We start from the raw sequence: 19,319 nt of genomic DNA on the forward strand, positions 1-19,319 counted from the left end.
GATATTTGCATAGAGGAAGAAGCCGCGCTACCCTGCTGAAAGTGATGAGAAACGTAGAGGGTAATAAACACGAATTTCCTTCTCCTTTGGCTGGGGATGTCGCAGAGCATGCGTAGTTTGCAAGGAGTCGGTGAGTAGAAAAGGTAGAGAGTATGGCCTTGAGATATCAACCTCCCTATAAGTGGAAGAAAACAGTATCGAATCTGTTCAATTAATGTCAAATTTCCTGCAAACAGCCCCCTCCCCATAGCCGAGCTGTAGAGCAATGTCATCATTTATGTCCCCAAATTGCAAAACAACGCCGAGACCCGACATCAGTTCATACTCATCTCCTCGTCTGAATCCATCGAAACTGCAGGCGGAGCTAAGCTCAAGCCACGACTACGTGCTCTTTCACGCTTGATCCTGGCAGCTTTGGCTTTATTATCTTCATCGATATCGGCCACAATGTCGTCATCATCATCTTCATCATCGATCTGTTCAGGTCTACTTCGCTGAGTACCTCGGGGATTTCCGTCGTCTTCGTCATCATCGTCATCATTACCTTGCTGCTGCAATCTTTCCCTGTTGATAGCTCGTTTCACCTTACGGGCCATAAGCTCATCTCTTTCGTAGTCGCCCAATGCAAGCATCTGGCTTGTTAGCTGGGCTATACTTTTTCTTGGATATGGTGTACTTACTGCATCACAGCCAGTCTGAGGGCATTTTGCCACTTTCCGGTTGCCATGTGAGCCTTGGAAGACACGAGCTTCCGTCCTATGATAGTCCACCAGTCCTGCTCTGTCTATTGTGTGCTTGCATTTGTTGTTGGTGACGGGGTCGTCGTAGTAACGTAATGTCAGAGGGCACTTCAGACTTTCGGAAGCACTGGCAATAATGACTTCTTCATCACTATCATCGTCATTCCTGCCCCTGCGAGGATTATCGTCGTTCTCTTCGGGGAACCAAGTGCTAGGATGAGGGACATGGAGGCCTGAGTTTGGATTCTGAGCATCGTGTAGGATTTGTTTGAATGTTTTGTAGTCGTTATTATCACCATACCTGCGGCAGCATTAGCGTAGATGCATAAGCGGACCCTCGAGTACATACCTTGACCGCTTGCTTCGTGCTGCATATTCAGCAGCACGGTCTTCCCTTGCCTGCCTGAGCAGTTCAAGTGCGCTCATCTGCTCTGGATCTGCCGCGGGGGGTTCGGCCTCCGCCTCCTCCTCCTCTTGCTCTTCACCATCACTATCAACGTCTCTCCGTCTCCGAGGAACAGCGCGACGGGGAGCAGGCGTAGAGCTAATTTCGCGGACAACATCTTTCATAATAGTGCTTTGTATAGCAAGCTCATCGCTGTAGTCGATCAGTTCTCTCATAGCCTCCTCTGCCTCGGCTGTGAACTTTGTATTATTCCTTTCGAATCCTTTCAAGCAGACCTCGTCATTAATCTCCGCCTCTGGCTTGTCTTCGTCTGGTACCCCCTCTTTCCGGCGCCTCTCAACTGCCCTCGGAAATGCCTCTTTTCGAGTTACAAGTCGGTCATTGCTCTCTGCTGCAGCTTCTCTGACCACTCCCTTCGCGCTATCGAGATGCCTCCTGTACTTGCTGTAGTCGTAGGTGTTGCTTAAGGCATCTAGAGCTTGTTGAGCCTGGAAAGAAAGAGCGCATACTGGAGGTTCGTAAGGAGGAAGCTCAGTCAGTCGCGCGGGCTGACGTGCAGGAGTTTCGGAGGCACGCGGTTGCTGGCGACGAGGGGCAGGAGATGCTGCGTCGTTCAAACGCGACCTGGAGACTAGTCGTCTATTATTCATCGTGATATCAATCTGCTGAATTGCGACTGCGACCGATGGTCCTATTTAGATGTGAAAGCCGATTTGGTGCTTGAGTGTGACGCGCCTGAAACTGAGACGCGAAGTCAGGACAATCTCGCTAGAACTTAGGGGAGTGTCACCAACCAAATACGCTAGCACTTGTATACTTTTCAACCAGCTTTCCTTAACGCATCTATCTATCTCCGTGTCCTGGTCTCTTCGTTGTTTTGGGACAGCCCAATGCAAAGGTCTGGCTGCTGTCCTTTGTTCGAAGCATTCATATCGAAGTCCTCTTCAGCCTTCTGCAGCCTTGCGGCAGCCGTCCAATGGAAATATTTCTCCGAGTTCACAGCGTTCAAGGATACTCAGTAATATCACTGCGCCTCGCAGTGGGCATGCGGCCCGATGCGGAATAGTTAAGTCTTGAACGTTCGATGTCTTGCTCATTCTTTCGAACTTGGCCTAAATCCCGACGACCATTTTATAACGGTCAGTATGCATATCACTAAACCTTCAAGAACAGCACCTGCGAATCCTCGATACCTTATGATGTGTTGAGACGCAAGTCCAGCACAACCCTGACTGACCCGGCCTACCCTCTCCAAGCGTTTCGGGGAAGACGCAGCTACCGCGGCCTATTGGCATGGCTACCAGGCGGCCACATAGGAAGTCGAGGCTAGGTTGCAAGCGATGTAAAGGTACGTCCATCCAAAACCGTGATGTACCTGACATATCCTGATCCGTTGCAGTACGGCGAATGAAAGTAGGTCATTTGGACTCCTCCCTTGGTAGCCCCATCATTTCGTCACCTCCGCCAAAGCTGAAGAGTGCTAACGTGGTGCTAGTGTGACGAAACTCATCCGATATGTAAGTCTTTGAGTGAACCGTAGTCGTTCCATCGTAGTAAAGCAGTCTGTTGATATATGTTATAGGTATGAACTGCAGCAAACATGATCTTGAATGCGACTTCAGTCCGTCGAAGGACAGATCACCTGCTTTACCATTACCTCCGGTAAAACTCCCGCCAGTGAAAATCCCTCCATTGAGGAGGTCTCGCGAGAGCTCTCTGGCTTTTTCTGAAAGCTCCGGCCTCAGTGGGAGTGCAAGTCCAGCCGATTCAGATTCCTCTGCAATATCCACCTCCATTGTAGTGAGGAACAAGGATAGCAAACCATCACTAGCCTATCCGCCGACTATGGATGACTTTACGTTATTGCAAATGTTACAAAATAATCAGTCTATCCCAATGCATATGGGCACACCCTCAGACCGACTTTTGGACCTGAGGCTCATGCATCACTTCATGAGCATGAGCCCTCGAACCTACTTCAAACTCCTCGGACCGGCATCGGTTGATGAGCTGACAGCTACGAGAACTATCTATGTAAATTGGATCATGCGACTGGCTTTTACAAACCAAGATTTAATGGACGCCTTACTTGGATTCTCGGCATTCAACTTACGACGTCTAGACTCGACTGACCGGACTCTTGCTCAAGCATCCCACGTCTACTTGACTAGGGCAATCTCAGCACATGCTGCAGAGCTGAGTAAGGGGATTAGCAGCAATAACGGGGAAGTCCTCTTTGCTACAGCATGCCTCATCGCTTTCACTTCCATCAGCAGCCAGCAATACATCTCCGCAAGCCCAAACGGACTCCCGCTTCACTGGTTCCAACCATGGAATGGCCCGCGCGCCGTAGCAGCTGCTGCATGGTATCACTTCCAGGATCCAGAACTCAAGACCCTTCTAGAACATGAGCGCATCAACCAAGTCCCACCAATTCTCGACGAAGACTCACCACCAATCTTCAACTTCCTTCTCGAAGATCTCGACAGAGAAGCCACTGACGAGGAGACTGTACAAGCTTACGAACTGAGTGTCGTCTGGCTGACCAAGATGTACTACAACCCTCATAGCGAATACGTCTTCAAATTCACGACCAAAGTGCAGCCAAAGTTCGTCAAGATGCTGGAGCAAAAAGATCCTCGGACGTTGACCATCGTGGGCTATTTTTTCATGCTGTTGAGGGTCATGGACAAAGTCTGGTGGCTTCCGGTTATGACGAGAGACCAGTTTTGGGCTCTCGTGGGCATGCTGCCTGAGAAGTGGAAGCCGAGGATGGAGTGGGCCGCGAAGGAGTTTGAGAAATGTGAGAATGCCGATGCTGGCTTGGGCGAGATGCCAGTATATGGCATAGAACGGCTTCAGAATACCTAGCTGCAATGAATGGCGAATAAGATCTATCTCTACTCAATTTTGAGCTTCATGAAACTATGCGAGTCTTTTTCTGGACGTATCGTCTGGATCTTGATTTTACTAACCTGTCCAATGTCCTGTTTGCTAGACTGTCTACTCGAATAGGCCCATCTAAGAAGAGGGGCACCGGGGTTGGCATTGTATCAAGGAAGGAAATAAGAGATCAGGAATGTCCACCTCAAACATTCAATTACTTCCCCATCTTACCTAGTGCCGTGACCCATTCCCGCCGCCCACATCCCCACACCCGCCAAATCCCCACTCCACTCTCCCCTCCACTCCCCGTCCACCTCAAGGATTTATCTTTCTACCTTTACCCTCCGGTATCGTTCATCTTCATTATTTACCTTCTTTCCTTTTTAGAATTCCCATTCTCTCCTTCACATATCTGCAAAAGAAATTTCTACAAACTAAACGAGAACAAACCAGAACAATGGCTCCCAAAGGTCCCTACAAGTTATGCACTGTCAACACGGCGCCTGAGAGAGCGAAGCGTCTTGTTGGCCGAGTTGTCGAGGACGTCAAGGAGGAATTTACGATTGTGCATGCTGAGAATGCTGAGAGTAAGTTTTGGCCCTCTACGCTAGTGTCTGGAAATTTTTGAGATGATCAAATTGTACTTGGTTTTGTGTTTGAAACTTTGTATCTAAAGGACGAAGGTGTATGAAGTCTTGAATTCCGAACATGAGCTGATTTCAAATATAGGAATAGAAGATGTCAAGGCGATGTGTGAAAGGAACAAACCTGATGTTCTGGTATTTAATCCCCTCTCATATACCCGTTTCGTCTTTCACACCGAGTCAGTGATGGTCGAGAACCTCGGCACTAGTCACAGCAAGATCTCATTGCATATTTCAACTCAATTCAGAGTGCGTCCACAGCGAGTTAGGCTGACCAAGATCAAGTTCTGCGCATCAATGTGGACCAAAGAAGAGAGTGACGAGATCCAGAGGATAGCGAAGGAGACAGTACCTGGCATCAAGACGATGGCTATCCCCCAAGGACTGCAAGTTGAGAAGGGACCTGATGCTATCGTGGCGTTCTTGAAGGAGAAGTGGCCGGGATTGGTCGAAGCTTAAATGCTGTCCTTGAGCTTCTGAGATGGGTGATACCTATTTCATTCAACTTGTTAAAAGCAGTGGTCTTGAAAGAGCCCCTTTGTCACGTTTCGAGTCGGGAGCAAGCTTTGAAAGAAGAATACCTACTCGCGATAGATGTACTTATGAATATAGAACCACAACACGAGATAGACGATTTCGCTTTTCTCACGCTCAAACTTTACCTCACGACATCTTCGGCCATTCCGATGCACCTTTCTATCTTTTGAACTCCATTCACAATCCTTCAACATCACGCCTAGACCTCGTGACAAGCCGAGCCGAGTTTCCCAAACTGGCCATGTCTCTCAAATGCAAGTGCACGGCACAGCATGGTCCCCTTCACGCAGCCGCAGCCCGGCCACACAATTGGACGGTGCAGTCTGCGGGCTTGAAGGGCTGAAGCTACTGCTGACGCGGCGAAACATAATCCTCGGCCTGATCGAATCCCATCTCGCTCTACTCGTATTCATCACGCATCACTGCACTCCGTATCTCCAGGTCCACTTCTATTGATTCTCTGCCTCAGCCATTTGCTTTGCATGACATCTGTCCGTCCATACAATTAGTACACTGTTTGTTCGTCTCTTCTTTATTCTCATTCAGTGATAGAGAGATATCTGAGCTCAAGATGAGTCGTACACGATATGAGCCCGTAAGTTGCTGTTTTGCTTGGTACAAAAAATGGTTGCCTGAAGCGCGGACTTTGAGATGTGGATATGGAGGAATTGGCTCAGGAGAGAAGACGAAGCAAGAAGACAGAAAGAATATGATGCCTAATACAATATCTAGGTGCCTCAAAGAGACGAAACCATTATCCTGGAAAGCATTCATGGCTCTCCACATTACAAGTAAGGGTTGTCGCAGTCCAGTTGTTCTTCAATTCTGTACCCCCCACATTGGACTCTTCAACCACAACCACAAGCTCCAACCTCCACTTGACTACCTCCTAACACGCAACACAAGTCTCTTTGCTATTCTCAAGACACCCTACTAACAACAATTCCTAGCTACAACTCAGGCCTAGCCAACAGCGTCGCATCCTCCCGCTACGAACCCTCTATCGCTGGCGGTCCTCCAGCACCTCCCTCAATACCCAACTCACCCCCTCCCAGCTTCCACACACACTCCTCACCAGGAACACCCCGCCCAACTCCCAGCACAACCACCTATGCCTCGCACCACTCGCACAACGAGTCCTCCGCTCCATCATACGCCGAGTTATGGGGTGTCGCGCCCTCCACGTTCGGCGGGGACACCACGAACACCAACACAATCGGCACGTCGAACGATGCGCTTGCTACCATTACAGGGCTAAAGCAGAGGATTGAGTGGTTGGAGGAGAGTATTGGACGATTGCTGATGGAGAAAGATCAAAACGGGAATAGGAACGGCAATGGAAGTGGAAGCGACAATGGGTCCGGCGTTGAGGGGAGAAAAGAGAGAGATAACTGCTGCGTGACATTCACGGATGCGTCGCCTGATCTGGAGAGGGCTTTGACGGCTGGTAAGGGCACGAACTGCTGTGTTACGTTTAGGAGTAAGAGTGATGGGCGGCAGAAGAACAAGGGTCCGTTGCTGCTGTGTCTTATTCTGTTTATGGTTTGCTTGACGATTGTATCGGTTGCGGAGGCGGGCTCGAAGAAACAGTACCCGCCTGGATCGAATGACGGAGAGTTGAATAATGCGAATCAGTCATGAGGGAGAAATGGATTAGGGGTCAGGGATGGCGTTTTAGAAGGTGAGCTGATTTCACGCCAGGCACATTTGCCTTTGGGTCTTAGGAGTTTCTTTTGGCTAGGGACTTGTAGCATTTATTCAGTCTGATAGGGCTAGCTAGGTGTGATGGCTAGAGGAGCTAATGTAAGATGGATGTGGTAGGTATCAGAACTCAGGTTAGTTGTACCTAGATGTCAGTTCAGCCATATGGCTAGCAAGATGTGTGATAGCAATAGCAAGACACTCCAGTCATTTGAGATCCTCCGTACCCTGGCCGTTCAGATTGCCCCCTTCTCTGATTTAACAAGACCTGCACTTACGATTCTCTTCGTCCATCCGATTTCCTCCCAGTCTGTAGGTCTAATATTGATGATGTCAATCGACCAGCCAGTGGAGTTATTAGTATCTCTTCTCAACCTTCCGATGCACCTGGCCATCAAGTTCTTTTCAGCTCCAATGAAGGCACGGCTCTCACTTTCTGCAAGTCCTGAGGTTTTGTAGTTGGCTAAGATACCAGTCGGGAAGGGAGGGCGGTCATGCCAAAGATCTGCAAGCTGAAAGTGCTGCTTGGTAGTACTAGGCTCGCGAGATGAGAATGTGATCCGTGCAAAGAATTCGACGACAGCATCATGCTTCAGAGCATGGCATCTCGCACCCTCTCTGAACATTTCACCAACTCGAAAGCAGACGCGAAGAAAGCTCTGAGCCGAAACTCCAACGATTGGGCATCGATCGAGAACCAAGGAAGGAAAATCGGGGCGAGCGAATGGCTGCAAAGGTAAGTAGTCGTGACGATCATCTAGCGTGACTTCTTCAATGATTGATGAGTGAGTGACAGCCTGAAGTTTGGTGTAAGCCGAGCGCTTGTGCAGATTTCGAGGCCCCAAAGGTATGGCATGCTTCGTCATCTTGTCTGCAATCGCGTTCTCTTGATCTGACATGGGATTTGACAGCATTGGTACGGTAGATTTTCCCATGTTGTCATTCGACCTGATAAAAGACCAGTCTTCTTTCTCAACAGGATCTGATCCTAGTTCCTCGACATGCTGTACTTTGAAGGGACTGTGCCCGTCAGCAAAAGACCCGCCTTCTACATTCCCTGGGATTACAGATGTTGGCCGTGATTTGGGAGGAGAGAATTGAAGAGATTTGTCATATACTTCCCCTGACATAGAGCAATTAGCAAAAGAGTACTCGAGGCTCGGAGGAGCTTCAAAGGTCTCGAGGACGCCTTGAACATGCGTGGGTAAGCAGATCATATCCTCCTCATCAAGCCCTTCTTCCAGTGGGAACTCGTCGTCGGAGAATATCACGGGTGACGTTGGGGTTACATCCTTGATAACTTGCTCGTCTCCAGCAACGCTTGTGGTATGTCGGATTGCACAGCTGCTGACATGGAGGTATACATTCAATGGCGCGCTGACAGGGCTTCTGTGAACTGACTGTGTCTCAATTCGCTGTGTTTCTGGTATAGCTGCCTCAGACGCAATGGCGAGCAAGTCTGCGTCATCAACACCCTCGTTATCGAATTCATCAAGGTTGAAGTCGTTGATTACGTCTCTAGGTGTCGTCTGAGGGTCATCAAGATCAGATCGCTCAACCTGGGCATCCACAGCGTGCGTAGGGCACGAAAATTTGGACTGTGTGGGTTCAGTCGCAGTTTGAGTCTGTTGACGAAGTTGGCATACGCCATTTGCTTGTATATCTTGCACAGGATCGGGCAAGCCTCCATGATTGTGTTGGGAGCCACTTAGCATTTTGCCATATTCAGGACTGTGCTTAGTAGTAGCTAGATCAGAGGATTTCGGCGGGTGGACAAGTGCAGGTGCCATAAGATCACTTCGTTGGTAGTAGATATCAACATAGGCCGGCATTTCTGTCGGCTCTTTTACTTCACTTGTAGAAAGATCGTCACAGTCGAAACCGTTCTGTGAAGGCTCCGAACCAGCTCCAGGAGCCTCAGGAGCTATGAGCAGAGGAGTTGTAAGTCCACTGGTAAAGCAAATGGCTGGATCGTTGATAAGTACGTTCTGGGGGAGGTCCGTTGGCTGGCTGGCTGAATACGCATTCTCATTGCCATTGTATCTCACATTTACATTCCAAATAGCATCGCTGAAGAACTCATCCTCTTCATGAAGTTGACCAGAGGTCCACGCCGCTCCCTGTGACTGCGGAACGTGGCATTTTGCTGGCTCAGCATTATGTTCTTGACCATCCAGGTCGCCTTCGTTGAAGGTAGGCTCGTTGATTGAATGGCAACCATACTCACTAGCGAGCTGTGCTTCTTCGGCCCCCCCGACAGAGTTATCAGCCAACTGGAGACTTCCGCTTCTAGAAGCAGGCAGTCCGGCTTGAGTTTCTGTGCATGGATTGTATCTGAACGTAGCTAACTTGTCGAGAGTTGTCTTTGAGATGCCATTAAACTTTGTTTTCACTACCTCTTCTGTGCTCGTCCAGCCTTGATGGATCGTAACGGGCTTCGACATAATGGATTTCTCGTCATGAGATGTCTGGCGAGGTAGAGAAGGCTTTGTTATGACGGGGTCGCGAAAGGGGCCCGTTGGGAATTTTTGTTTTCGGGGATTTGGTACTGCCTCCTTGGTCCCCCACTTGCTAGAATCGGAAGTAGTTGTCAATTGCGAACACTTCTCGTCCTTGTGATATTGAGTAAGTGAAACCTGAGACGGGTTGTCTAGCTTCAAGGCTTCTTGCTGATTCTTTGACTCTCTTAGGGTAGTCTTGGTACGTTTGGCAGGCGCCACTTTTCGTCTCTTGGGAAATGATGATTCAAAGTCTGGACCTTGATTCTGAGCTGCCACGTCGCCTTCGTCCCTGTACTCCCAGACTCGCCCAATTGAAACAGCTCTGCCGTTTTCCGCGTTTGTTACGCCTCTTTTCTTTCCCCTTTGTCCCTGGAAATCAGGTGCACTTTCAATTGTATGCAAGAAAGAGGTATCGTCAATAAGTCCAATTTCATGAAGGGTCCTCTGGGGATCGACGAACCGAACACGGGCTCGAGTAGGATTGATGGGGGTAAAGGATGATACAGATGGTCCCGACATTCTATCCCGATAGATAATTAGCAGATTGAACGCAACGGTGAATAATGGGCAACCAACGTACGTTGATTCACTCTCCACACTCCTTGGCTCCACCATTGCCTCTCGATCCCAGCCGCGATACAAAGACATCAAGGCTCGTGTTGAATGCCGCAAGTTCCCAACATCTCAGTGCCCCGTCCCACCACAAAGTTGATGATAGATAGGAAGCAGTCTCTGCTGGAGGGGGGAGGTTGAAGGAAGAAGGAAGAAGGCTGGATGAGCATCATTGAGAAGGCCCCGACAAGGCTGAGCTTCGGGCCGGCTTTCCCCAATCCGGCAGTTGAAGCACATCACATGAATGGAGGGGCACGTTCATGCAGCCACTGCCATTGCTACTCCAGCCTCGTCCGCAGTATCATATTATGCCCAGCTCTCACCATCGTGGGCTTCATCTCCTATGCGTGAGCCTTCGCACCGACGACCATAACGTGAGCTACGGGCTCCTTCGAGCGTTGGAATTCATCTGTAACCCCGCTTTCAACAAACAAGCTACCCCGCCATCCTGGCTGTGTCCTTTGTCCGACTTCAGTTCATAGCTACCAAGCCGAGCAATCGCCCATATCCCTCGTTCTTTTTCGGCTCCTCGAGACTTGTGCTTCTTATCCAAGGATTCTGCGTCTCTATTTCTTTCTACTGTGTCGACAAGGTGTCAGCAACACGTCCCGAGACTGCCGGACTCTGAGATAGGATTGGGTAGCCGGTTATCGAGTCTTCCCACACATTAAAGAAAGTCACGGGAAGGTATCGTGACTGCTGGAGAGGAATTTCGCTGCTATGTTCTCTCACGTAAGTCCAAATGTCTCTCTCATTGAAATTCACACGTGGCCTGCCTATGGACATGTTGAGAACACGGGAACGGTCTCTAGATTGCCTCGAATCACCCAGGCTTGTCTGGTGGAAGCACATCACCGTTCCTCCTTGATCGCTTCATGTCTGCTAATGTGCAATATGGATTTATAGAAGAAGCCATACTCGGCTGTCACCGTCGCTGTTGAGAACCTCACTAGTGAAAGCTACGAGGAAGATGATCTCGCAGGCATTCCAGACTTGGTAGAGGCAATCAAACTACAAGCAACGGGTCCAGCAGAAGCTGCTCGCTCGATTCGGAAGAAGTTAAAGTACGGCAATGTTCACCGTCAACTTCGTGCCCTTACTCTCTTGGATGGCTTGATTCAAAATGCTGGAGCAAACTTCCAGCGTACTTTCGCGGATGAAATGCTTCTGGAGCGCCTGCGTGTTTGTGGTACTTCGGATCTTTCTGATCCGCTTGTGAGAGACAAGTGCAAAGACCTTTTCAGGCAATGGGCAGTTGAGTATAAAAATACTCGAGGTCTCGAGCAAATTGCAGGTCTTTATAAGGTACGTCTCCACAGGTAGATGGAAATGCATCGTGTTGACATCCCCGCAGCAATTACCTCGCCGAAAACAGGTTGTCACTCAAGACAGATCCAAAGTTCTGCGCGAAACTGAGCAGAACCCCTTTGAAGGCGACGAAGATGAAAGCCCTGCTTCGGCATCACAATCTCGTCAGACTTCGCTTGCTCAATCTAGCAAGAGCTTCTCACCTAGTTACCCCACCATGGCTGTCACATTACCTGATTCGAAAAAGTCAAAGAAAGATAAAGACAAGAAGAAGAATAAGAAGGGGAAGCCATTCGATTTGAACGCTGAAAAGGACATCATGAAGAACTGCATTGCCGAATCTTCGGTGGCATCAACGAATCTGTTGAATGCGTTGCAATTGGTCAACCGGGAGCGTGAACAGATTTCCGAGAACCAAAACGCCGTACAGCATTTTGAATCTTGCAAGTTGCTTCGTCGAAAGATTCTTCGTTATGTGAGTCCAACAGATCCAATCGTATTAGGCCCTCTAATGTCTCCAGATTCAACTTGTCGAGTCAGAACAGTGGCTCGGCGCTCTTCTTCATGCCAACGACGAACTTGTTACTTCGCTCATGACATTCGAGCAGCTTGATCGATCTATCGATGCTGATAGCGACTCTGATGATGAGTTGGCTAACCAACAACACATGTACAGAGGTAGGCCTTCAATTCCAAACCTGCACGTTTGCATAGCTAACAGCACAACAGTCATGACTGAGAAAGGCAAGGAAACAGAGACTGCCCAGTCATTAGCTGGTCTCAGTATCGGTGGCAACAGTCCAAGCTCGCGTGCTCCAGCTCTGGCTCCTAGACAGCCACCGAGACCTGTTCAACCGCCACCTCCAGCACAGGAAGACGAAGAGGATGAAATCGATGAAGAAGACGAGGACGATCCTTTCGCGGATCGTAATGCTGTGAACACCCCGCAAGTCGAGAAGCGTGAACCAGTGTGGAGAACGATTTGATTTTCTTGGAGAAGTCAAATGCATACAGGCTAGGCTGGGAGATGATCATATTAGGTGCCGAGGTCCGGAATATGGCATTGACCTGACAGCGATGTTGTCACGCAATGGATATGAGTAATGCACGCCATGACATACATTTTAATTTATTTCGCTGAACATTCTTTGTCACTATTGAATTCAAATCAAGTGATAGATCATTATTGATTTCCGTCGCATACCTGGTCAACTCTTATCACACTTTCAATTTAGACCATAGATTATTACTTTCTCCCCCCTACCCCCCCTTAACAAACGTTAAAGGTGGACTTTTGTAGGCTGAACACCTGAAAGGCTTATTCTCACTGGTAGACGACCCTAGCAATACTTAGAGCACGAGCTAAATTCTGGTCAATTGTACAAGTAAGAGTAGATAGAAGGTTTGAGATACACTCGAAGCCCTGCTTAAGGCTAAGAATCTGCAGAATTATTGGATTAACACCTTAGCTGACTACCCACACGAGGTCCAGTTTTCATGAGGTTTAACGTTTGTTTAAGGGGGGGCGATATTAATGCACCAAAGTTACTTGGCCAGTCAACTCTGCTTGGGTTTATTTCAGGGGAAACTAACAAAAATTTTCAAAGTTTCATTAGTAGGACACAGAGCCTCACCTGTCACTTCCTCTGCCCCTTTTCTACGAAGAGCTGTGGTAAGACTAAACCAAAAGCATAGTTGATTACACTCGCCTATTAAGTTCTCGTTGGAGGGTCCGAAGCCCAGTCAAAATAGAGACTTTCCGCACCTTATGCGCTAACGACATCTGAATACTCATGAATGCCACATGTAGGGTATTTTAGTTAGTCACGTTTCTTTAAGTTTAAAGATCGTCAGGTTACTGCGTTAAGCTCTTATCTAATCTATCTTAAGATATATAAGTTTTGAAGATCAAAAGGATAGGCGAAGCCGATTAAACCAGATATAGTAAACGAAAGGAGTATCGTGGACGAATCTGAATATTTGTCCAAACGAATATTTTATCGTGATTTAGACCTATATATATAGCGAATATTCGTCGATCTGTAGCATTGTAGTCGTAGCTATACCCTTTTCTGAAATATTCGAAGACGACAGGGGCTAGCGGAAAGTCCCTAATAGCGAAGCCTTTACGGAGGTTCCCTAGCTCTCCCCTGGGAGATTAACTTGCTCGTGACATTTCTTCTTCACAGCGTCGCGAACACGTGGAAAACTTTAAATTCATTATCAGCCGAACCTGATCTGCAATCCAAGGAATAAAATCTTAGCGTATCGGACTTCGTTGTTGTGCTTTGTGCGATATGATTTTGGGTAGCATTATCGCAATTAAACCTTATTCAAGTGTCATAATGAACGAAATACATATAAAGACCAGGTGGTCTCCCCAAGGATATCATCTCAGCACCCAACGTTCTTTACTTGCTTTCTTGTCACTCTTTTAGAATCTCACATCATCATGAAGTCAATTCTGGCACTCTCTATGGTGGTAGCTACCACCTGGGCGGGCTCCGTTCATGGTCCAGGACTAGCTGCTCGTGGCAGAGCACCTCTGGATGCCCGCACTACCCAGAGGCTTATCAAACCTGGATTCTCCATAACATTCATCGACACATTCCATGGAGTTCCCGGTACAATTCCATCGTCTGACAACTGGATTTTCGATATCGGGACTTCATATCCCGGCGGAGCCGAACGATGGGGAAATCACGAGTATCAATCTTACACCGACTCTCCTGACAATGTCCGCCTCACCCACCGAGACACCCTTATGATCTCCCCACGCCTTAAGCATGGTCAGTGGACATCAGCAAGAATCGAAACGCAACGAAAGGATTTCGTCGCTGCACCCGGTGGCAAGTTGTTCGTCGAGAGCAGGCTAAAAGTCGGCGATAATCCTGAAGCTCAATCTAAAGGCATCTGGCCCGCTTTCTGGGCTCTGGGTGAAAGTTTCAGGGGTAACTTTACCAACTGGCCGAGTGCTAGTGAATGGGACTTTCTGGAAGTGCTCAATGGGCAAAACAAGATCTATTCCACCATTCACTGCGGCACCGCTCCTGGTGGACCGTGCAATGAATACAACGGTATTGGTAACGGCGGCGTGCCGTTCACGAGAGGGGTATGGAACACGGTTGGCTTTCAGGTTGACCGGACTGCGTCTGGCAAGGGCAATGGTACTTGGGTTGATGAGTCTCTGAGCTGGTTTTTGAATGGAGAGAAGGTCTTGACTGTCAAAGGGTCAACTGTTGGCGATGAGCCTACCTGGGCCAAGTTGGCTCACGAGGGACACTTCTTGCTGTTCAATGTCGCAGTTGGAGGCTGGTGGCCAGGTTTCCCGAACGATCAGACTAAGGATGGGACAGGTGCTGGGTTGGAAGTGGACTATGTTGGTGTTTGGAACTCGTTGTAGAATTAGTACGGCAGCCACAAATTGGGCTTTCTTATGAGAGATGGCGAAGTGGATGGAGAGAAAAGCAACGAGGGCATGTGGAACTTGTAAGAGTTAATTCAATGAGACGCGATTTAATAGCATGTCGAATCCCATGTTCGCTTGAAGACTGCATCTTATCGTAATGCTTGTGGTGGACGCAGAAGTTAATGTCTCCAGGACATCACCTGATGTTTACATCGGTTCAACTGTTCAATCTCGTGGAAAGTCTCTCCAAGCTCCACTGCCAAGAGTAAGGCATGCCCGAACCCTTTGAAAGGAATGTTTGCAGCGACTGTCACTATAAGTCAAAAATTACAATTCTTTCCGAATACTGTAAAAGAGCGTTCTATTTTCATGTGAACCTTGCGGTGCTGTAACTCCAAAGTCTCGCAGGTAGTCAGATATGTACAAAATGCCAGGTATCGTCATCACGATCTACCATCTTCCACACTTATGTATAGAGATATCCTTCTTCTCCAGCTATCATTGCTTCCTATGCTTTTCAGAGCCGGACGTGACGACCACGGATAGCAGCAGATCGGCCAGCAACAGCCTCGCATTTTCCAAAATCAGAAGTGCAACCAGCACCACAATAGTCCGCCGTTGAGCCGCACCATCCCCATTTCGAGCAGCAATCTCCAAAGACAGAGCCCAAGCAAGTTGTCGTTCCTCCACACTCACCATTGGTGCTGACTGTGAAAGCGGAGCTGGAAGGGTTTCCTGACGGCATGCCGGAAGGGATGCTGGAAGGCACTGTGGAGGGTAACTTGGAAGAGGCACTAAAAGCAGAGCTGGAAGGAAGGTTGGAGGGACCGCTAGTGGGATCTAAAGAGGAGGCAACAACAGCGATCGTCACGGTGGTGGTAAAGATTCCGCCGTCTGCTGCAGAGTCTGCACCAGCGCCCTTTGCTGGAGCCGCAGTTGGAGCCGGGCTTTGAACTGAAGATGGTGGAGCGCCGGATGAGCTTGCTGGGTCTGCAGAACCTGCTGCATCCACTGGTCCTGCTGGGGCCTCAGAACTGCATTCGCCACTGAACGTATTTCCCTTTTTGGTTCCGACTGTTGTGACATCTGGGCCTGGGTTGGGGAAGAAGACGTCGGTCTCGTCTGCCGTGGTACAGCCGTTACCGATGTTGGCTCTGAAGATGTCAGGGCGTTTTTCGAAGGGGATTGCTGGCGCAGGTCCACTTCCAGATGCGATTGTCACACTGGCGCAATTCATATACATCTCACGGTTGCCTGATAATCAGTTAGAGGGACTCTTTGAATATTCGAGCATTGGAAACATACCTGTGTGGTTCCACCAAAGCCAGCCAAAGACCGCAGCGCCATCTTTTGCATCGGAAGGGACGTTGAATTTGAATTGTCCCCCGGTGGAAGTCGGGCATGCACCTTGGTAGGAGTGAATAACCTTCCATGTCTTTCCGCTGTCATAGCTAAGAGCTGCTTGACAGGATCCGCCATTATGGAATGCAGGCGCGTTTGGAGCCTCAATCGCACCGACAATAGTGAAACTGTACTCCGATCCGGCATTCCAGGTGACGACGCTCTTGCCGGCTGGAGTTCCCAGATCAGAAAGGTGGCCCCGGCAGGGAAAGTTGCTACCATCGGGGCTAGAAACTGTTAGCAAGTACGTTGAAGAAGGAAGAATCGAAATCTGTACCTGAGAGGTGCGTGGTTATTATTGTCTTGCTTAATGGTGAAGCCGTTATATCGACCGGAGAGGGCGGGTGGCCATTTCATTTCCATATGTGCTTGGGTTGTGGCTACAAGTGCGACTAGCGCGGTGAAGAAGGTAGTTGGGATCATTTTGCAAAGAGTGGTGGTATTCAGACCCGCTGAATAGTTGTTGAATGTGTGTTGTGGAAGAGAATTTTTTTGTGTTTTTCGAAATGGCGTTTTTTTTGGAACGAAAGTAATGGTTCCAAGAAGAGGAGGGAGAGGAAGTGGCCCAGGCCAGTATATGTAGATCTCGATGATTCTTTGTATGTACAGTAACAAGAAGACTATTATTGTGCAGGGAGCGAACTAGTCTACCTATTGACAATGAGCGTGTTGTGAGTGAGAGCGGAAGAACTTTTGCGCGTGAATGGCATAAAGGAAAACACAATTGAAAGCAGACAATGGCTTGGCAGTCGGGTAGACCTCGCTTTTGTTTTGGCAGTTGAGCATCCCAGTACAATCACTAACATCAGCAAAAATTATGCTTCGTGCACCTTTATATATTGAAAGCCTCGAGTAAGCTCTGGACATTACCATGTTTCACAGGTAGTGATGCAGCTTCAGGAGGCGCGCCTGGCATCGCTCACAAGGTAGCTGTGACCAGAAAGAGACCCGAAGCCCCTGTCAATCATTAGAATAGAACAAGAAGACACAAAGAACTTGCATCTGTGTTACTTAGGTGTATGCATGGTTGTAAGCTAGCTCCAGTCCGTTAAGCAGTCACATCATTTGACTGGATATCAAGTGCTTTGAACGCCCCACCCAGACCTTTTTATGTATGTACCCAAGTGGCACTTTATGATAAAGAACTGCCCGGCAGATCATGGATAAAGGCGCTGGAGCAATTCGGCAATGTTGACCACCAACCAAACGTCTCGAAACGCAGGTCATCGAAGCGGCTGCATTCCCAGCGGCTCGCTTTACATCCTTGCCCACAGGCGGACTTGGTGACTGAGCTCGACATTATGGCTATTTGTGACGGCCATCAGAGTTTTGAGTTTCAACGCCACAACTGTACTGGAGGGCTTCGGGAACAACGTCAGGTGGAAAGGAATGGAGAGTTCTTTGACAGTTGCAGCCTGGGAATAGCTAATGATGGGTGACGTTGAAGACCCCGCGATGACTCCACACTCGCCTAAAAATAACCGCCAGGTCTCCCGCTCCAGGGGTTTATTTACAGTGCAGCTCGCTAAGACCCCCAGTGGGCTGAGGTGCAGTAGCCTCAAATGAAAAGAAAGAAACACACTGGTGATATTCAAGATATGCAATTGTAAGAATACCTATGCTATGATATCGTTTAATGGTCTTTCCTGAGGAGCATCCGCTGGGGCCCACTTCGTCGGAACCACTTGGTTACATTTCCAACTTCACGAGCTCCACCAAGTTATTTTCTTTGGAAAAGGTAGCAACGCCTAAAACTGACCTCTCTTCTCTATATCCAGTGCACGGTTCTGTCTAACCAGGAACCCGATTCTGTGGTCAGTCACCGTAATATTGTGCCGCGAGCTGTGCATCAAATTGGGAGATAAAATTGTACTCTCTATGTTTCTCAACTTCGCCAAATATGAAAACAAACACTCACCCGAGCTCTAAGTAACCACTCAGGACCAGTCTGGAGAAACCCGGAATATTTATCATCCTCCATACCGGCTTGCCATAGCCAGCCTCATACGGTGTCCGCTTCTTCACTAACTTAAACCCCTTTCGACATAATGGGCAATCTTTCCTCCCCAAAAACCAACTCTGCAAACACATGACATCAAACACACATCCCCGCGGCAACTTTCTCGAATGCTGATTAGTGGTCTTCATTTTACAGATCACACAAGACGAGGCTGTCCCTTGGGAGGGCGGAGTGGCGACTGAGATGCTGGCACCCACACTTGCCTGATACTAAGGATATGTATCTATGAAGATCTGTACAGCGCAGTTGAGAGTAGGGCAGATGAGAGCCTGATTTAGGAGACATGGAGAGCGGAGGTGGTTGAGGAGATTGGACGGCTAGGAGATACCCGTATTGCGAGGTAGACGACTTCTCTTCTACGTAGTGGATACAGGAGATATGATGGTCAGTAAGTGTCAAAGTATGACCGCAGTCTTTATAGAAGTCTATCTTGACTCCGCAGCAGATAATGTCGCCTACCTATTGACCCTCCAAGCAATTTCTCTTTTGCTCAGACTCCTGCGTCTCCTCAGGGTTCATTTTACGAGAGAAGTTGGGAGGCATTGCAAGAAGTAATATACAGCAGGCATACTTGGTATCAATGTATAGTAGAGGATCTTTTTATTATTGGACTAGGACTATACAGAGTGAAAATCTTCTAGGTTCACAAAACTCCCGTGCCTTTGTTACTCTCTGTGAAAGCGGAAGTATGTTACCATACTCTTTCCTCTTTGCTCAACAGTCCTATTGTCCCATACACACAAAGACAAATTTTGAACAATAACACCAACGATGTTTGTAAGCAGTGAGTATGTTTACGACAATAAAGACAAGGATACTCGAGTGCCAAGACTCGGGTGTCTGGCTGGACTTGCCTTATCCAAGCACGATCACTCTAAACTCAACATGTCAAGGACATCTGACAATGAAAAGAAGAACAAAACTCCCACGCCTACCTAGATCTCGACTGACGTGCGAGGATCATCAGATTATTCAATACGACTATCATCATCACCTAGCGGAAGTAGCGGGCAGCAACTTTCCTCGAATGCAGGGACTTCTCTATATCATTCGTCCATTCTGTGATGACATAACTTGACATAGCGTGGTGGCATAAGAGCCATAACAATAATCAACGACAGCGAAGCAAGTCCGTTATCACTCTCATATCAATC

General features: G+C 48.4%; 8 protein-coding genes across 9 annotated transcripts; 5 read left to right on the plus strand and 3 right to left on the minus strand.

Moving 5' to 3' along the window:
* Positions 1 to 314: 314 nt before the first annotated feature.
* On the minus strand, positions 315 to 1,796 carry ONS95_011459 (uncharacterized protein; the record flags this gene model as incomplete). The annotated part of the gene is made up of 3 exons (XM_058505078.1): positions 315 to 632; positions 681 to 1,041; positions 1,090 to 1,796. The coding sequence occupies 3 exons, from the start codon at positions 1,794 to 1,796 to the stop codon at positions 315 to 317; spliced, it is 1,386 nt and encodes a 461-aa protein (XP_058359635.1).
* A 549-nt stretch (positions 1,797 to 2,345) lies between these two features.
* On the plus strand, positions 2,346 to 4,289 carry ONS95_011460 (uncharacterized protein). The gene is made up of 4 exons (XM_058505079.1): positions 2,346 to 2,494; positions 2,546 to 2,559; positions 2,642 to 2,663; positions 2,729 to 4,289. Exons 1-4 carry the CDS (start codon positions 2,440 to 2,442, stop codon positions 4,015 to 4,017), a joined length of 1,380 nt encoding a protein of 459 aa, XP_058359636.1. The 5' UTR covers positions 2,346 to 2,439; the 3' UTR covers positions 4,018 to 4,289.
* A 48-nt stretch (positions 4,290 to 4,337) lies between these two features.
* Positions 4,338 to 5,390, plus strand: ONS95_011461 (uncharacterized protein). Its single transcript, XM_058505080.1, has 3 exons — positions 4,338 to 4,619; positions 4,762 to 4,811; positions 4,962 to 5,390. The coding sequence occupies exons 1-3, from the start codon at positions 4,490 to 4,492 to the stop codon at positions 5,133 to 5,135; spliced, it is 354 nt and encodes a 117-aa protein (XP_058359637.1). The 5' UTR covers positions 4,338 to 4,489; the 3' UTR covers positions 5,136 to 5,390.
* A 116-nt stretch (positions 5,391 to 5,506) lies between these two features.
* Positions 5,507 to 10,327, minus strand: ONS95_011463 (uncharacterized protein). The gene is made up of 2 exons (XM_058505082.1): positions 9,996 to 10,327; positions 5,507 to 9,935 (listed from the first exon to the last, which is right to left on the minus strand). The coding sequence occupies exons 1-2, from the start codon at positions 10,061 to 10,063 to the stop codon at positions 7,151 to 7,153; spliced, it is 2,853 nt and encodes a 950-aa protein (XP_058359638.1). The 5' UTR covers positions 10,064 to 10,327; the 3' UTR covers positions 5,507 to 7,150.
* On the plus strand, positions 5,785 to 6,854 carry ONS95_011462 (uncharacterized protein; the record flags this gene model as incomplete). The annotated part of the gene is made up of 3 exons (XM_058505081.1): positions 5,785 to 5,808; positions 5,946 to 6,004; positions 6,164 to 6,854. 3 exons carry the CDS (start codon positions 5,785 to 5,787, stop codon positions 6,852 to 6,854), a joined length of 774 nt encoding a protein of 257 aa, XP_058359639.1.
* Positions 10,328 to 12,543, plus strand: LSB5 (putative actin patch assembly and actin polymerization protein). Of its 2 annotated transcripts, none has more exons than XM_058505084.1 (4): positions 10,328 to 11,332; positions 11,382 to 11,810; positions 11,857 to 12,013; positions 12,065 to 12,543. In XM_058505084.1, the coding sequence occupies exons 1-4, from the start codon at positions 11,189 to 11,191 to the stop codon at positions 12,319 to 12,321; spliced, it is 987 nt and encodes a 328-aa protein (XP_058359641.1). In that variant the 5' UTR covers positions 10,328 to 11,188; the 3' UTR covers positions 12,322 to 12,543. The 2 variants fall into 2 exon arrangements, with proteins under 2 accessions (XP_058359641.1, XP_058359640.1); XM_058505083.1 differs by having other exon boundaries at positions 10,328 to 10,759; positions 10,934 to 11,332; positions 11,382 to 12,013.
* Positions 12,544 to 13,740: 1,197 nt separating this feature from the next.
* ONS95_011465 (uncharacterized protein) lies at positions 13,741 to 14,955 on the plus strand. Its single transcript, XM_058505085.1, has one exon. It carries the CDS (start codon positions 13,788 to 13,790, stop codon positions 14,736 to 14,738), a length of 951 nt encoding a protein of 316 aa, XP_058359642.1. The 5' UTR covers positions 13,741 to 13,787; the 3' UTR covers positions 14,739 to 14,955.
* A 133-nt stretch (positions 14,956 to 15,088) lies between these two features.
* ONS95_011466 (uncharacterized protein) lies at positions 15,089 to 17,580 on the minus strand. The gene is made up of 4 exons (XM_058505086.1): positions 17,157 to 17,580; positions 16,423 to 17,102; positions 16,050 to 16,372; positions 15,089 to 15,998 (listed from the first exon to the last, which is right to left on the minus strand). Exons 2-4 carry the CDS (start codon positions 16,566 to 16,568, stop codon positions 15,262 to 15,264), a joined length of 1,206 nt encoding a protein of 401 aa, XP_058359643.1. The 5' UTR covers positions 16,569 to 17,102; positions 17,157 to 17,580; the 3' UTR covers positions 15,089 to 15,261.
* Positions 17,581 to 19,319: the final 1,739 nt, after the last annotated feature.

The sequence above is a fragment of the Cadophora gregata genome (genome assembly GCF_030347475.1).
Source record: "Cadophora gregata isolate MNR1 chromosome Unknown scaffold_5, whole genome shotgun sequence".
Taxonomy (NCBI): Eukaryota; Fungi; Ascomycota; class Leotiomycetes; order Helotiales; family Ploettnerulaceae; genus Cadophora; species Cadophora gregata.

What these genes read in the sequence shown, in the direction of transcription:
- ONS95_011460 (XM_058505079.1), top strand. Translation starts at nt 2,440, where the DNA reads ATGGCTACCAGGCGGCCACATAGGAAGTCGAGGCTAGGTTGCAAGCGA. An exon ending in TGACGAAACTCATCCGATAT is followed by an intron (nt 2,664 to 2,728) that starts GTAAGTCTTTGA and finishes TATATGTTATAG; the next exon opens with GTATGAACTGCAGCAAACAT.
- ONS95_011461 (XM_058505080.1), top strand. Translation starts at nt 4,490, where the DNA reads ATGGCTCCCAAAGGTCCCTACAAGTTATGCACTGTCAACACGGCGCCT. An exon ending in GCATGCTGAGAATGCTGAGA is followed by an intron (nt 4,620 to 4,761) that starts GTAAGTTTTGGC and finishes TTTCAAATATAG; the next exon opens with GAATAGAAGATGTCAAGGCG. An exon ending in GGAACAAACCTGATGTTCTG is followed by an intron (nt 4,812 to 4,961) that starts GTATTTAATCCC and finishes ACCAAGATCAAG; the next exon opens with TTCTGCGCATCAATGTGGAC.
- ONS95_011463 (XM_058505082.1), bottom strand. Translation starts at nt 10,063, where the DNA reads ATGTCTTTGTATCGCGGCTGGGATCGAGAGGCAATGGTGGAGCCAAGG. An exon ending in AGTGTGGAGAGTGAATCAAC is followed by an intron (nt 9,936 to 9,995) that starts GTACGTTGGTTG and finishes CTATCGGGATAG; the next exon opens with AATGTCGGGACCATCTGTAT.
- LSB5 (XM_058505084.1), top strand. Translation starts at nt 11,189, where the DNA reads ATGCTTCTGGAGCGCCTGCGTGTTTGTGGTACTTCGGATCTTTCTGAT. An exon ending in GTCGAAAGATTCTTCGTTAT is followed by an intron (nt 11,811 to 11,856) that starts GTGAGTCCAACA and finishes TAATGTCTCCAG; the next exon opens with ATTCAACTTGTCGAGTCAGA. An exon ending in CCAACAACACATGTACAGAG is followed by an intron (nt 12,014 to 12,064) that starts GTAGGCCTTCAA and finishes ACAGCACAACAG; the next exon opens with TCATGACTGAGAAAGGCAAG.
- ONS95_011465 (XM_058505085.1), top strand. Translation starts at nt 13,788, where the DNA reads ATGAAGTCAATTCTGGCACTCTCTATGGTGGTAGCTACCACCTGGGCG.
- ONS95_011466 (XM_058505086.1), bottom strand. Translation starts at nt 16,568, where the DNA reads ATGATCCCAACTACCTTCTTCACCGCGCTAGTCGCACTTGTAGCCACA. An exon ending in AATAACCACGCACCTCTCAG is followed by an intron (nt 16,373 to 16,422) that starts GTACAGATTTCG and finishes AACAGTTTCTAG; the next exon opens with CCCCGATGGTAGCAACTTTC. An exon ending in GCTTTGGTGGAACCACACAG is followed by an intron (nt 15,999 to 16,049) that starts GTATGTTTCCAA and finishes ACTGATTATCAG; the next exon opens with GCAACCGTGAGATGTATATG.